The 16,896-nt window shown below is 39.6% G+C and overlaps 1 protein-coding gene across 3 annotated transcripts in view; it reads right to left on the minus strand.

Moving 5' to 3' along the window:
- The window catches only part of ankrd6b (ankyrin repeat domain 6b), a 61,817-nt gene that overhangs the window by 23,994 nt on the left and 20,927 nt on the right, over positions 1–16,896 (minus strand). For 2 of the 3 annotated variants that reach the window (XM_033649021.2, XM_033649019.2), the window contains exon 2: positions 8,653–9,001. In XM_033649021.2, the coding sequence (XP_033504912.1) occupies positions 8,653–8,778 (126 nt within the window). In that variant the 5' untranslated portion in view covers positions 8,779–9,001. The remainder of the gene's footprint in view (positions 1–8,652; positions 9,002–16,896) is intronic. The other variant, XM_033649020.2, reaches the window with a different exon arrangement.

Raw genomic sequence — 16,896 nt, forward strand, 5'->3', positions numbered from 1 at the left:
TGTTTTTTGGGAAACTGTGTTTTTTGCCCTCAGATGGCTCTTAATACTGAAGTTCCACTGAGCCTTTGCCTTTGCAAATGTACTAGCTAGACAGCGGTGAAAATCAGAGTTGTAGCAAACTCAGACTTCTTCATCTTTGCAACTCAGAACAAAAACACACCACATAATTACCATATTCATCCAAGTCCTAAAGTTAACTGAAACACACTGACCTACAAAGGCTGATTAGAGTAAATCAGAGTAAACTCTCCTTCAGTTTTTTGCCAAAAGGCTTGCACCTTTGTCTTTTTATCTTATTACTGAGTAATTTCCGACCCATCTCAAATCTCCCCTTTCTGTCAAAAATACTGGAACGTGCTGTTGCCTCTCACCTTAAAGCCCACCCCTCCTCCAGTGACCTGTGTGAACCATTTCAATCCGGCTTCCACTCCCAGCACAGCACAGAAACCACCCTCCTCAAAGTCACTAACAACCTCCTCCTCGCCTCAGTCTCTGCTCACCTCTCCATTCTTATCCATCATGACCTTACAGCTGCCTTTAATACCATTTACTACCTAATTCTTCTCTCCCACCTCGAATCCTCCCTCAACATCACCAGTACTGCCCTCTCCTGGCTAAGGTCATACCTCACAAACAGACATCTGTTTATCAATATTAACAACTGCCCTTCGTTGATCCTCTGTCCCAAGGTGTCCTCCAGGGTTCAGTGCTTGGTCCTTTTCTGTTCATCCTTTATATGTTCCCCCCTGCAAACATCATTTACAGCCATGGCCTCAACTTCCATTGCTACGCCAATGACATCCAGCTCTCCTTCTCCACTGGTTCTATCACCACTGAAACAAGACAAATGTAAGACAACTTCCTCAAACTGAACGGTGAAATTTCTGACATGATCATCACTGATCTCAAATCCCTCACAATGCCTCACCATTTATAATTCCACTCTGCATTCCTCCCATCACTCTCTCCCTCTGCTACCGAAAGTCTCATCCATGCCATCATCACATTTAGAATTGACTATTGTAATAGCATTCTTTATGGTACACCATTAAAAGTCCTGAATAAACTTCAATACATCCAGATTCTGCTGCCCGTCTGCTCACCCATTCCCACCATCACATCACCCCTGTCCTTCAGAACCTCCACTGGCTCCCTATCCTACAACGCATCCAATTCAAAGTCCTTCTCCTCACTTATAAAGCCCTCCATAACCAGGCAACCTCCTACCACAATGACCTGCTCTACCACCACACTCCTTCCCACAGCCTTCGCTCCTCTGATGCCAACGTCCTGACTACACCACTCAGGACCAAGCTCCGGACCTGGGGCAACAGAGCCTTCTCCATAGCTGCCCCCTCCCTCTGGAATTCTCTCCCCAAACACATTCGACACTGACCTCTCCCAGTTCAAATCACAACTCAAAACTCTTTTCAAAATGCCTTTTAATGTGTGAATGATGTGTGTATTTTATTGTAATTTATGATCATTTTTAACTAATATAAGGTGTGTTTGAGTACATTAAAAGCAATCTATAAATACTTTATTATCATTATTACTATTATTAATAATAATAATAATAATAATAATAATAATAATAATATTAAAGAACCAGATATTCTTTAGGTGTCAGGTGATCTTTGGTATGGATGATTCTCCTAACAGGAGAGTTTGATGTTGATTCAGACTGTGGAAGCGCTCCAACAGCTTGGTCACCTTACACTTCCTCCAACCTGGACACCAGAAAAATTTCTTTAAACTTCTCAGCTGCATGGAGGCTGTGTTAGTCTACAGTGACAGAGTAGCACTCCTAGAGTCAAACAGCAGGTATGGCTTTAGAATTGGAAAGTATTGAAGGGTGGGTTCACATTTTTTCAAATACAGACATGTCCATATGTACATTGAAAATGTTATTGGTCATTGTTATCATTCCTCTTGTCCATAACGGCTGCAAAGGCATCCCTCCTAAAGCACTTTTAATGAAAGTAATGGGAGACAAAATCCAAAGTCCTCAGCAAAAGGTAGAAGCTAACATGAGGCCTCAGAAGTTTACACAACACAACAATTAGGCTTAAGTCTTCCAAAGTAGCTGTGTCCACAGACAGTTGATGCAATTTAGGTTTGGTATAAACAGCTTGCAATAATCTGATTTTAGGGGCAGTGCAAACAAGCCAAAACACAACACTGACATAATATCACTTGTAGGTTGATGAGACAAACGTTTTAGCAAACAGTTGCATCAACTCTTCTAACAGATATGTACATATGTATACAGACTCTGTAGGCAAAGGGACAAGTCTTTGGTATCAGAAGCATTCCCGGCTTCCGTCTACAGTCCGTTTGTAGGCCGAGAAGTACTGACCAATCACATTTGAGCAGCAGGCAAACAGTTCATGGAGAGCAAAAGAGGCGCACGACATTGGGCACAATGCAGTCTCAGAACCCATCAGCGATCATGTGACAACTATTTAGCTTTTTAGTATTATTACAATTATTATCATTTAACTTATCTGCATTCTTATGCAGATTTCTGCTTATAGAGATGAGCTGAGATGGCCAGTGCACAGAGGAGGAAGTCTAAGCTTGGATATCTGCAGATTACACTGGAAGCCAACTGGAAGATTGACAGTTGCCAAACACATGCAGCAGACACAGAAACATTATCAATCATTTGGAGTTGTGTTTATGTCCACGTAATGAGTGTTACTCCAATACTCACTCTTGTTTTAGCTCTGGTTTGGTCTCATCTGTCTCTCTAACTTCTTAATGTTTCACTATGTTAACCAACTTGTCTCTAATTAGCCCCTTTTACACTGCAGCAGTTAGCAGCTAACTCAAAGAAGAATAACAGCAACTAAAAATGTGCGCAAACTGAAAAAAACGGTAAGGTCTGGGAGCTTGTTACCCACTAAGCAGAAGACAAGATCAGCCATCATATAACGGACGGTAAATAATTGTTATTGCCATGCTATGTTGTTGTCATTTATAAAAAGTGCAGCCAACGCATATGTTAAATGTCACGCTAGAGGCCAATGCTGTTGTGTCACATGTCATACCCGTCATGCCTCTTTTGCTTTCACTTTGCCGGTATGCTGTCTAAAATTACACACTGGAGCAGCATGATGACACTATCTATCAGCTGATAACGACCATGAGATGCAGGTGAAAGTAAGTGGACCTTGAGTTCAGATTTTTTTGTCACACAACAGTTTGCAAGGTTAAGAATGATGCTTCATGCTCGATGTTCATAGGCATACATGAGCATTATAGTTCAAATGTTAAAATGATGTTTATTTCATTTGTTTTTGTTCATTCCTAATCAAGCTTCTGTCATTGAGCGGTTGACACTGTTGGCCTCTGACTTCTCTAGGTTGTAAACCCAGAAGTGTTCAGGCACTGGACTCTAAAACATCATCTCCCCACTGTCCTCCTCCTCATATTTTCATTTTTATTACTAACCTCATCAACCCCCTGCTTCATTCTTTCTGCCTTTTTTTTCTCTTTTTATTAGTTTTATGTTTTTTCAGTCTCAATCCATTCATCATATTAGCCTTCTAAAAACTACTCCTAAATTCCTTTTCCTGAGCAGAGGAATGTTGCATATGAAACTCTGCCCCCTTTATCCCGGATTAAGTTTTCATAACGGCACGCTGCCAAAATATCCAAATACAGCTGGTCCAAACAATATCATCAGAGCGAGCAGCAGCACATGTAATATTGTTGTAGCTGTTACAATATGATGCCATGATGTTCCAATGGAAAATTGGTTTGCGATGCCACAACAGAAAACACAAAGCACATGATACACGACAAAATCTCCAAGGATAAAGCATTCACACATGAATAATACTCAGCACTGGCTTTGCATGCGCTCTCTTTTCATTTCAGGTTTCTGACAGTGAAAATACTTTTAACAGTCCCAACAAACCAGTGAGTTTATATGTGTGCCTGAAACATTTTGCTTCTTAACATCAAAACTTTAAGTCATTTCCCAAATCCAGGAAACTTGCAGCACAAAAGACCTGTTGTATCTACGGAAGCAAATTGATGATGGAGAAAAATGCCAGTACCTCATAAGGAGGATTATATTTCAAACTGTAAAGATGAATAGTGTGAAGATGTACAAGCTCGACCTACATGTGCCTTCATAACCTGAATGTCTTCAGTATGGGCTAACCCCTTTCTTTTAAACAGACACAGGCTGTTTCATCACTACAAATAAGGGATGCACAATAATATCGGTTTGTCATCGCTATTGGCCAATATCAGCTTTAAAATGAACTATGAGAATCGGCCAACATGCTTTTGCTTATTTTGCACAATGAATACATATTACACACACTGAAAAGCATTCTATTTCATGTCTACCATCTGCTGGTGTGCTATTGGGATAAGAGTGTGCATGCATAATACGATTTTAATTCTACTACAGAAGAGACTTGATGATGACTAAACTTAGGTGTGGGGAAAAATGGAGTAGTAATGGAGCAGTCCATCGATCTGTCCAATGAAACTGATGCACACTGAGTCATGAAAAGTATAAGTAAGTAAGAAAAAGTAAAACGTAGTGCTTGAACCTACTAATAATTAAGGTTGAGAATCGAGATCCAGTTCAGTTGAGAACTGGTTCCAAATTGTCTGATCTATCAGAATCATATGCCTCTGAACTTATCAACTCCTTTTATCGATGCAGACATGCAGACATTTCTGATAATGTTAGAATGAAGAACTGGCTGACAAGCCTTACCCTGCAAAACAAGAACGGTAATGTTTCTTTTTTTCCCATGCCCATGTTCTACGTCACATGGAACATGAAGCAGTGAGGATGTTGACTTTTATACAAACATATAGCTTTAGCCTCAGTCTTTCAGTATGTGTGCAGCCAGCAAGTGCATATTGGTTCTTATTTGAACAAATGTCAGCCAGAGACAGAGCCTTTGACCATTTCTCACAGTTAACATTGAATATCTAGCTACAATTGTCATTTCAGATGGCAAAATGGAATCGTTGTTGGCTAACATAGAGAAGCCTAGTAAAACAGTATGGTAAATCTGCCACCATTATAATAAGCTGTATATGTGCAATTCTAGAATGGACAACTTGACAGGTGGTGTGAGAGCTGAGATGAAAGAATAAAGCAAGGCCTCAGAGGACTCTTTGTCACTGTATGTGTGTGTGTGTGTGTGTGTGTGTGTGTGTGTGTGTGTGGCTCCTGAACGGAAAGCGGTGGAAGTGTGTTCCATCTGTCCATGCAGCAGCTCAGCTATTACTGTTAAACATCTGGGTGCATACAACACTCTGTGAACTTCTGCTGGAGGTTACTCAGCAAAATGTATGCTGGGTCAATTTACACTTGCCTGAATCAAAGTTTAATTCACTGTCATCTGATGAAACTGTTTGTATTTTGATATTAAGGATCTATGCACGTACATCATACAGTATGGGGATCTTAAGTCATTTGGTAGCAAATCCAAGCTGCTGAAGTCTGACACTGAGAAGGAGGAGATCAAAGTTTTTTGGAAAGAAAGTCTTCCAGGGATTCAAAATGCCTAAAAAACAACTCGGGACATAACTGAAAAAGCAAAATGAAAGAAGTGATAAATCAGCCAGGCCAGCTTATGTTGCTGATAAGAAAGAGGACATTGAAATATGGAATTGAAATTTAGAAACAGAGCCACCATTAAATAGTTTGTCCACCCAAGAGCACTGACAAGTTGACTTTTACACTATAAAATGTCCAGCTTGGTATGTATCTTCGTGACATTTTAAAATTCTACATAAAGATATCTCATAAATTGCCTCCTTCCTGTTACATGCCTCCACAAACAAGTCAAGTTAAAGTTACACTTTACATCCATGTCTGTGAAAAAGTGGACACTTCACACACAACTTCAACCTGGCAGCAAGATCTATGCAATCAGCACAGTTTCAAGGTGGACTCCTAAGATAAGCGTCACCAATTCAGTATCTGACCAAATGTCTCCCCTTGTGTTCCTGAGTTATGACGTATAATGACCAGAAAAGTGTTTTTGAGGAACATTTTGATGTTATAGTGAAGCTGACCTTTGACCTACCTTTTGGATATAAAGTGTCAACACTTCACCATTTTATCCTATTAGACATTTGTGTGAAATGTTGTCATTATTAGCATATCAATTCTTAAGTCATGGCAATACATGTTTTGTGAGGTCACAGTGACCTTGACCTTTAACCCCCAAATTCTAATCTTGTTCTTGAGATATCCTGCACACTAGAATGGGAAAGGTGAACAGACGTACAGACAGGTAAATGGCGGTACAGATGCAATACATACGAATGGAAAGACGGACAACTCAAAAAAAAGTATGCCTCCGGCCCTAACTGAGGCATAACATTTTTATGTAAATGTTATGCAAAAACTTAATGGTTTATATATCATAATACGATTTTTTAAGTAGAAACAGACAACCACCGCGGTCACATAGACAACTGGATTGCTTTCTGTTTTTCTCCGAGCCTAGCAACTGCCACAGTTTCCAAAATTACTTAAGATGTACCACCTGCCATTTCCGCAACTGGGGATAGTAACTGCAAAAGAATAACACTGATACTGTTTGAAAACAGGGGATAGCTACCAAGAGCTATCACGTAAAAAAGAAAAGAGCTATCTTCTTCCTGTTTTGGTTGACACAATGGTTGACGCACTTCCTTTGTGCCATCGAACCTTAATTTCCCGGAAGATGGTACCTGGTGGCAGACAGAATTACACAGTGACAGCGAGGCTAATAGGCAACTAATTTAAACGCTAATAATGTCATTATTCTATAGTCATTACACTGTGCAACCAACATTTACTTCATAATGATAACTTAAAGCAAAAACATTGTATAATTCCACTTTAAGTTCCCAAATATTTATACTAGTTTCTGCCTTAAAAACACAGTATTGGTCAGGTTATAGTTGAAAGCTCAAAAAAGTATTGCTTTGGTACTGAAGATCAAGTAACTAGACGGCATTAGCCCAACAGCCTGAAACTGCAAACAATTTTAACCAAAAACTGAACAGAACAGAAATAAAGCCATATTTTTGGAAAGGAATACCCACTAATTAGAGCAGAGATCAACAGCAACATCTTGATATCCCATCACCTCAAGATCACACATGCACACAGAGTTTAATGAAGAGAAGATGTCTTAGCATATCACTGTGTGACACCCACACAGGAGCACACTTCACCAAAACCGTGATCTCACTGAGACAGCCTGCAGCAGGCTGCAGTCTCAAAATACTTCAGTGGGGTGAAAACACTGGCTGTGCATCATTCCTCTGACTGAATGTGAAGCTGCTGGATTTATTTTTATTAGTATACATTTCAAACATGACAAACATGAGGGTTGTGTTCATATGTTAGCAGCTCCAGTGCTGCTAATGCTTTCATGCTCTGTTTGGTGTCTAATTGATTTAAGAGATGCAGATGAGCCCATGGAAAGAGTTGTTGGATATGTTATTCAAATTGATTCATGTCAAAATGACTGAGCAGATCTATCACCCTACTGACAAACAGCAGCAAATGATAAAGTGATTTTTGGAAGCTCACAACTTTGCAGTGACAAGCCAGTATCACTAGCTACTCAGCCACCCTAAAAAACACAGACTAAGACTATTTTCACTAGACTACATCTATGAGTCACGCTGCTCAGTGACACAATGGGAGTAAAACGACACCCAAAAGACGCAGACACTATAATACAGGCCACTCACAGGGAATAAAAAGCTTGTGAGCTGATTTGGGCCAGCCAGTTATCAGATTTCCCTGTTTTGGTTGCTTTTGCTGTGGGTCAGTTCAGTTGGTCCAGAAAAAGGACAAACAAGACAAGTAAACATAAAATCATATGAACTGACAGGTACATAAGTCATTGGACAATTGTGGTGATGTCATCCTGCTTCACCAGCACTAAACAGACCCACCCTGATGACTGACAGCTAGTCATTAGCTGAGGCTATAATTGGACAGGTAGAAACAGGACAATTAAAGATGTGTCATGTACTGTGATACTGTTGGGGGAAAGTTACTGACTGTGTGACTGTGCTATGTTTCATTCATTTTACACACCTTTAATAGGTAACTGCTTAAGTGCAGAGAGCAGGACACATGCTCAACACGTCCTTCTCACTTTCTGATGTATCAGGGATAAATTTTGCACTAGCATGCTAACATACATGTGTGTTGCCATGGTTACTAAATGATCCTGTACATCAATTATACAGATCAGAAAATAGCGTTGTTGACAGTTGTGTTGCTAAAAGCGCAAAAAACAAAAAAATTAACCAACAGCAAAATCTAGCCAGTAGTTTTTTAAGATACCTTGTCCACCAGCACCAAATTATAACTGAAACAATAGTCTAATAATCACTTTGTGAAATAACAGAATTTAAATTGCAATCCTTTTGATAACTGATTGATTTTTTGATTTTTTTTTTTTTTTTTTACCAAAAACACACAGCCACACAGCCATGCTAGCGTCTTAACAGCATGTCTAACAGTCTTTTGACTGTTGGTCAACCAACTTGATAGACCACCTAGCACTACCCCACTGGTAGGGAGACACAATCATAAACCAAAGTAGTACCAAAGTATCTACCCTCATCATCAGTCTAATTACCAGACTCACTCACCTTGGTGACAGCTACTTTTGCGCCCTTGTTGATGAGCTGGACCACATTGTCGGCTTGCCCCTTGTGAGAAGCTATAAGGAGGCGCTCGGAGAGTGCGAGGACCTCAGCCGCATCCTGCTGGCTCATGAAGCAGGGCAAGTGATGCTGCTGTCGAGGTCAGACACGGTGCTCCAGATGGTGAAGAAGACAGCTGTGGCGACAGTCTCCTGTGCTCTCTAACTCATGGTGAGCTCTGCTGTAGACAGGGGTGTCAAACAGGAGCTGCAGAGGCTGCCAGTGCTGCTGTTTCTTCTGTTGCTACAAACTCCACAAACTGTCAGGACCCCTCCCCTTCATCCTCTCCTCTCTGCTGGGAAGAGAACAGGAAACACATGGAGTGAAAACAAGCCAGCATGTGCTCCGCTCATAAGGCTGGCAAACAGGAAAACAGGGAGGAATGGGCAGAGTGGACCGACATCCCTACTGTCCAGGTTGTTAAACCAATGTACAGTCCTTGTGGGATCATGTGAGCTCTACAGAAATAATCCCCAATGAGAGCAAAAAAGAGGGGTCAAATTTGGTCAGAGACTGAGTGCATGCTGTACTTTGAACAAGCCCAAACACAATGAGACATTAAAAAATTGCAACACAGTCATAACCGCAAACAGCACAGACACACTTCTGTGGTTTAATGAGTTCCTCCGTGACACAGTTCTGTGGTTTTGGTCTAACCACAGGAAGCTAGGGTGACTAAAGGAAAAGGCCTGCCGTGCCTCAAGTGTCTCAACTGATTTCTCATCACTATTAAATACACTGACAGACAGTCATTGAGTTGTCATACACTGGAGTGCATTCCTGCTAAATTAGGTATTTTACAAGTTTCCAAAAGAGATCCTGTTATCTTCCAGTTTGCCTCAGTGTACTGTCAATGACTGCCAGCATTATGTGTAACCTTCAAAATATGGCCCTCAGCTGAAACCTGAGATGTGAAAATTTGTAAAAACATACTGGCTGCCAGAGAAAAAATCAATCAAACTTTTATCTTGATGATGCAGATTTAAGTTTCTGTGACACTTTCCTACCTCAGTTTCAATTATAATCCAAGCAACAAAACATTTAGAGAGCAAAGAGTCCAACAGTACATTAGTCTGAGTGTCCTTGAACAGCCACCTTCAGCCAACAAGTATCAACAATATTAATGAAATACTTCACCTGCAAAATGACAATTTGCATAACCATTACTGACCTCGAGTTACCTTGAATTCATAAAGGAAACTGTTTTTCTTGCATGCCTAGATAGTGAACGGAGAATCCAAAATAGATGAACGCTCTTCATGAACAACAAAATTACATCATCTGTTAACAAATTCTCACACAACTTCCCAGATACATGCAGTTTCGCTAAAACATATTAGTAGTCCACAAACAGTCTTGTGCAGTCTCAGTCTCAAGGGTGCGCTACTTGTAGATGGCGAATTAAATAGTTAGGTTTTAGCTAAAATGCCTGTGTCTAGGAAGAACTGAGCATGTTACTGGGTAAATGAGACTTTGATTATACAGTACGAGTTGTGTAAATTAAACAGATATAGTTCTGCTGTTGTTAAACGCAGTCCCCATTTACTTCAATTCATGAAGAATTTTTTTTTTTTTTTTGGATTCTCTGTTTTCACGCATGACTGACATGATGCAGCTGTACAGAGGAGGAGAAAATTCCACCCTAAGGCTCCAAGATAACATTATCTTCTCTCTTCTGCTTGGAAGTGGTGAATTAATAGCTCACAGACACTTAATATAACACAGTCTCTGGCCTATGTTTGATAACTAGCGTTGGTAAAAGATGTGTTGGCACAGTTCTGATCCACCATTAGCGACGTCACATTTTTTTCTACTATAATACATGAATGCCACTGAGCCCCATTTAAACTTTAAAACTTTATATGGAAAAAATAACACAAATCTTCCAATATCCGCAGTTAGTTTAAGGTTGTTTAGTTGTAACAGAGAGAGGCAAAAAGCATGTATGCAGCAAAGTTTTGGTGAGTTCACTGCAAATTTGTTATTGTGTGTGCCTGCTTAGCTCAGTTCACAGTTTAAGTTCACAAATTAAGAAATGACTGCAAGGGAAGGGAGTTGTGTTCCTAGAGTTTGTCCTCTAGACAATTAAGAATTCCATTGATCCATCCTAATTTCCAGTCCATCCCTGGAATGTAAACATAACTTTGTTTATTAAAAAAAACACATTGGAATTGCAAAAACAGCATTATTTAAGAGGCTTAACCTGCTCATTCCATGCATGCTGTCTCTCATTAAGTCTCAACATATTTATCTATAAAGACACCAACAGATGACATTTATAGGACACAGATGGAAAATTCTGTCAACTGTGGAGTATCATAAATACTTTCAGTCTGGCTCAGTGGGCTTCTTTCATGTCAAATTCTTTTACCGTCACTTATCAATCCAGTCATAAAATGAGCAGGTAATAATTGGAGTGAAAACAGATGCTCTAAGCGTGTCCTGACATGAAGACTCTGTGATTAAAGAGCCTCTATTACATGTTATTTATGCTGTCAGAACTCCTAATTATGTGGGCATACACTACAGGGTGTTGTCCTTTTATAAACTGTGTATTCTGCTCGAAAATTTGCTTTTATGATCCAAGAGGTGTTTATTGGCTGTAAAATTGGAACTGGGGCCAGCGTAATCCATGCTTACTGAGCTCCACACCAGAAACACACACTACAGCAGACTACAGCACACACACAGAAAGGGAAGAACTTTAAGTGTTGAGTTTGAGGTTAAGTTTTCCACACAGTCTTTTGTTCCTTTAAGTGCTAAATACACAAAAAACAACAAGCTCTATCCAACAGCAACACATCAAAGGTCCGTTGATAGACTTCAACAGGTTCCATCAAGTACTTCTAATTCTGTTGCTATACAGTACGAAGAAAATAAACTCCCTTGGACTTTTTCACATTTCATTTTGTAAACACACTGGATTTTTTTTAATTTTTTTAAGTGTGCAATTATTTACTTGGGATTTAATATTTTTATAGAATTTAGATTACTCTTGTCTTTCACATATTTCTAGACTCTTGCACATGGTTTTGCAGGGAGCAGCCTCGTGCTCTCTGTGTTGATTTGTTGTCTTAATGTGGTGGTTCTCTGAATGAAAGTAACAAGAGAATGCAGAGATGCACTATTTTCAGCTTTTCTGCCATGAGGCCTTTCATCCCAGCCACAGCAGGCTCCGTCTGTCTCCCACAGTAAGGCTTCAGCCAAGGTTCTCACAGTCTCGTGTTTATCCAATTGTTGCCCTCAATTAACTGGATTAATGTGTGTGTATGATGCCCGGGTCAGATTATTAAACAGATCCCTGCATGTGCCTCCGATCCCCTCTGTGAACCTCAGTGGGGCTGCATGACTGTCTCTACACCAGTGGTTCTCAAATTATTCTGGTGTCCCCCCCTTTTGGAAGCTGAAATAAATCACATCCCACCCCTACTGCATTTTTTTCAATCCTAACAATTCTGGAGAAACTGGTTACACACAGAGCTGAGTTAAAGTTAGGTTTAACTTTTTTTTTCAACTATGTAATATTATTTATTTAATATTTCAATTCATAAAACTGTCCTGCTAAAAAGAATTAGCCTACATTATTACTGTATCCCAAACCACAACCCTGCTCTTTCCCTCACCAAGTTGTTTTTGTGCCTTAACCTTACCAAACCTTAATCCTAACCTAAGCAATTACTTACAGATATCGCAATTGTGTTATGAGTCACAATTTTAGAGGAAATGGTCATTTTTACATTTCATATTCAATGAAAAAATATTAAAATGATGATGTTAGTTTTTCTAGGGTCTGCACCAAACAAGCAAGTTCCCTTACTTCTACAATAAGATTTTTAGGCCATTCATCTCTGTAGCACTACTAGGGCTGCACAATTAATCAAAATATTATCAAAACTGCAATATGGCCAAGTGCAATATCTAAATTGCACCCCCTGCAATTTGGATATTGTACTTGGCCTTATTGCGATTTTGATAATATTTTGATTAACTGTGCAGCTCTAATTGTCAATAGGGATGTACCATATCATATCATTTACAATAATACTGGTATAATTTTTAATATGATATCAATATGAAAAATTCATATCATGATACTCTCAATTTTTCGAGGTGTTGACACATTGACATCATACTGTTACGCAAGGTAAAAACAAGTATAGCTGAAAGCAAAATTATTAATGACTACGCGCTCATTCCAAAAAGAGGAGCAGCTTCAGTAGTGTGAAATAAACTGTTTTATGAACAGCCCCAGACTTCTCCGACTCTTTTAGTGACCTACCGCTCAGAGGGAACTCATTCAGCAGCTCCTCTGGCAGCAGCACAGCGTCTCTCCCTCTCCTCTCTCTTACCATGCACACATGATGGTGACGTCAAGTGATTTTGTCATAAACCTTTGGTAATGTAAACCTACGTGACACTCACAGCTTGACAAAAACTACATTTATGTGAATGTGCGATAGTTATTGTAGCATAACAGGCTCTCTCAGGTTACAGCGTGATGACTAGAGGAGAAATGGCAGAGCATAAAGGTCCAGGTGGAAAAAAAAAATAACTTAGTCATTTAGGATTTTACTAAAAGAGAAGGAAATCACTTGTTGATTTATATATATAGATCCCAGAGCACATTTTTTGTATCTTGGAACTGTTTAAATGTGTATTTTGGTGATTTTACTTTGTCAAACTTTTGATATTGTATACAGAATCTGAATCTCACTCTGAGTTACTGTTGTTTACAAACTTAAGAAATGAGAGATCATTTTTGTTTAGTTTTTACTGAATATTTGAAGGCAAACTGTTAGGTTGAAATGTAAAACTGCATCACTTATTTTGCTGCAATTCTATGTTCTTAAATAAATGATATACATATACAGTACAGGCCAAAAGTTTGGACACACCTTCTCATTCAATGCGTTTTCTTTATTTTCATGACTATTTACATTGTAGATTCTCACTGAAGGCATCAAAACTATGAATGAACACATGTGGAGTTATGTACTTAACAAAAAAAGGTGAAATAACTGAAAACATGTTTTATATTCTAGTTTCTTCAAAATAGCCACCCTTTGCTCTGATTACTGCTTTGCACACTCTTGGCATTCTCTCCATGAGCTTCAAGAGGTAGTCACCTGAAATGCTTTTCCAACAGTCTTGAAGGAGTTCCCAGAGGTGTTTAGCACTTGTTGGCCCCTTTGCCTTCACTCTGCGGTCCAGCTCACCCCAAACCATCTCGATTGGGTTCAGGTCCGGTGACTGTGGAGGCCAGGTCATCTGCCGCAGCACTCCATCACTCTCCTTCTTGGTCAAATAGCCCTTACACAGCCTGGAGGTGTGTTTGGGGTCATTGTCCTGTTGAAAAATAAATGATCGTCCAACTAAACGCAAACCGGATGGGATGGCATGTCGCTGCAGGATGAGCCATGCTGGCTCAGTGTGCCTTCAATTTTGAATAAATCCCCAACAGTGTCACCAGCAAAACACCCCCACACCATCACACCTCCTCCTCCATGCTTCACAGTGGGAACCAGGCATGTGGAATCCATCCGTTCACCTTTTCTGCGTCTCACAAAGACACGGCGGTTGGAACCAAAGATCTCAAATTTGGACTCATCAGACCAAAGCACAGATTTCCACTGGTCTAATGTCCATTCCTTGTGTTTCTTGGCCCAAACAAATCTCTTCTGCTTGTTGCCTCTCCTTAGCAGTGGTTTCCTAGCAGCTATTTGACCATGAAGGCCTGATTGGCGCAGTCTCCTCTTAACAGTTGTTCTAGAGATGGGTCTGCTGCTAGAACTCTGTGTGGCATTCATCTGGTCTCTGATCTGAGCTGCTGTTAACTTGCCATTTCTGAGGCTGGTGACTCGGATGAACTTATCCTCAGAAGCAGAGGTGACTCTTGGTCTTCCTTTCCTGGGTCGGTCCTCATGTGTGCCAGTTTCGTTGTAGCGCTTGATGGTTTTTGCGACTCCACTTGGGGACACATTTAAAGTTTTTGCAATTTTCCAGACTGACTGACCTTCATTTCTTAAAGTAATGATGGCCACTCGTTTTTCTTTAGTTAGCTGATCGGTTCTTGCCATAATATGAATTTTAACAGTTGTCCAATAGGGCTGTCGGCTGTGTATTAACCTGACTTCTGCACAACACAACTGATGGTCCCAACCCCATTGATAAAGCAAGAAATTCCACTAATTAACCCTGATAAGGCACACCTGTGAAGTGGAAACCATTTCAGGTGACTACCTCTTGAAGCTCATCAAGAGAATGCCAAGAGTGTGCAAAGCAGTAATCAGAGCAAAGGGTGGCTATTTTGAAGAAACTAGAATATAAAACATGTTTTCAGTTATTTCACCTTTTTTTGTTAAGTACATAACTTCACATGTGTTCATTCATAGTTTTGATGCCTTCAGTGAGAATCTACAATGTAAATAGTCATGAAAATAAAGAAAACGCATTGAATGAGAAGGTGTGTCCAAACTTTTGGCCTGTACTGTATATATATATATATATATATATATATACATATATATGCAACAAATCCTTCAAATTAAAAGAACAAATTATATATATATATATATATATATATTTTTTTTTTTTTTTTTTTTTTACTAATTTGTCATATTATCAGGATATCGTTATCGAAAAATACCCTGAAATATAGTAATATTGTTTTAGGGCCATATTGCCAACCCCTGGTTGTCACATCACACATCAAACAATTTTTTTAAAGACATTTGTTGAACAGTTATGAAAGGCATAGACAAATGCTGTTGATATGATCAGGTTACAAACAACATAATTTGTTCTTTTAATTTGAAGGACTTGTTACAATTTTTAATTTACCATTTCATTATTCAATTTGCAAAATCACTGTGGGTAAAAGTCATGAGCTTGACAGACTGAGGCCAGTCAAGTTATTAGACAACGGATTTTAAAGTTGGACCGGTGATAAACAGTTGGGATGACCTCAGTTTTACTTTGTTACAATTGCAAGGGTCCAAATGTGCAAGGTCAATACTTATTTATCTTAGCATGGACAGTAATCATAAAGAGCATGCTTCACTTCTTAGACAGACAGCTGAAAGAAACAGCTCATTGACAGACTGTAGTGAGTTACAGATGCTGGTTAAACAGAGGCTAGCCTGGCTGTGGCATCATCTTTTTGGCTTTCTTTCACTGTAGGCTGTAACATAATATGAGGAAACAAACAAGCAAAAATAACACAGTATAATAGGACTAAATGTTTTCTCTTTTATTGCTGTCAACTCCCCTGCGCCTGAACAAATGAATAAGTTTGCATGACAAGTGATGCTAACATTATAAAAGCAGTATGAGCTGAGAAAAGGATTAGCATTTTGTAGTCATTTGTTTCCACGGGAACATTACAAAGCCTAACTGGTAACCTGAGACCAACACAGGATGCAAGAGATAGTGAAAACAGCATTTTCAACTCAACACTGATTGTGTAGCTCCACTGTGCAGAGGAAGAGGCATGTCCCATCTGATCCCTGGAGTCTAATCTGTGATGACAGTCCCTCTAATGACTGTGTGTTTCATTACCGGAAACACAGCGCAGAATGAGAGAACATGGTACAGATGACATCAACAAGACACAGCGCCACAGGCATACATGGCTAAACACAGAGAGAGAAATAGATTATTTCCAAGACATTAGCCCTTCATACCGACTAAACTATAAAACATGGCTGTGCAATACAGTTTCTTGGCCACATCATTTCTGCTGGACACAGTTCCAATTTTAAAACAGAAGAGTATCACACGTCTTACACCAAATCCCCAATGAATTAAAACCAGAGCTGAAGAAATGTTCAAAACTGTAATAAACAGCACTATACTAAGCTTATTGAGCATCAGGGAAAATGAGTGATGCTAGATCAAACAGGAAAGGCCTGACGGATGGATTCTGCAGTGCAACAAATATCCTTGAAACATTCCAGAAATGTAAAATCAGACCACACAAAGTGGAATGCCAAAGAATGCATGACAAACCTCACTATCGGAGGTCAATTCGCTTGAGCTGAAAAGGGTGCTAATGCACTATGGTAACATCTGAATGGCTCCCTCCTGCCAGGGAAAAAACTGAATAAGATTAAGCAAGGGGGGGATTTCTCTCCCCGACTGCATTCCAGTTGATTCTCCAGAAGATCCAGTTCAGTCAGAGACCCACACACA

The sequence above is a fragment of the Epinephelus lanceolatus genome, chromosome 13 (assembly GCF_041903045.1).
Source record: "Epinephelus lanceolatus isolate andai-2023 chromosome 13, ASM4190304v1, whole genome shotgun sequence".
NCBI classification, from domain to species: Eukaryota; Metazoa; Chordata; class Actinopteri; order Perciformes; family Serranidae; genus Epinephelus; species Epinephelus lanceolatus.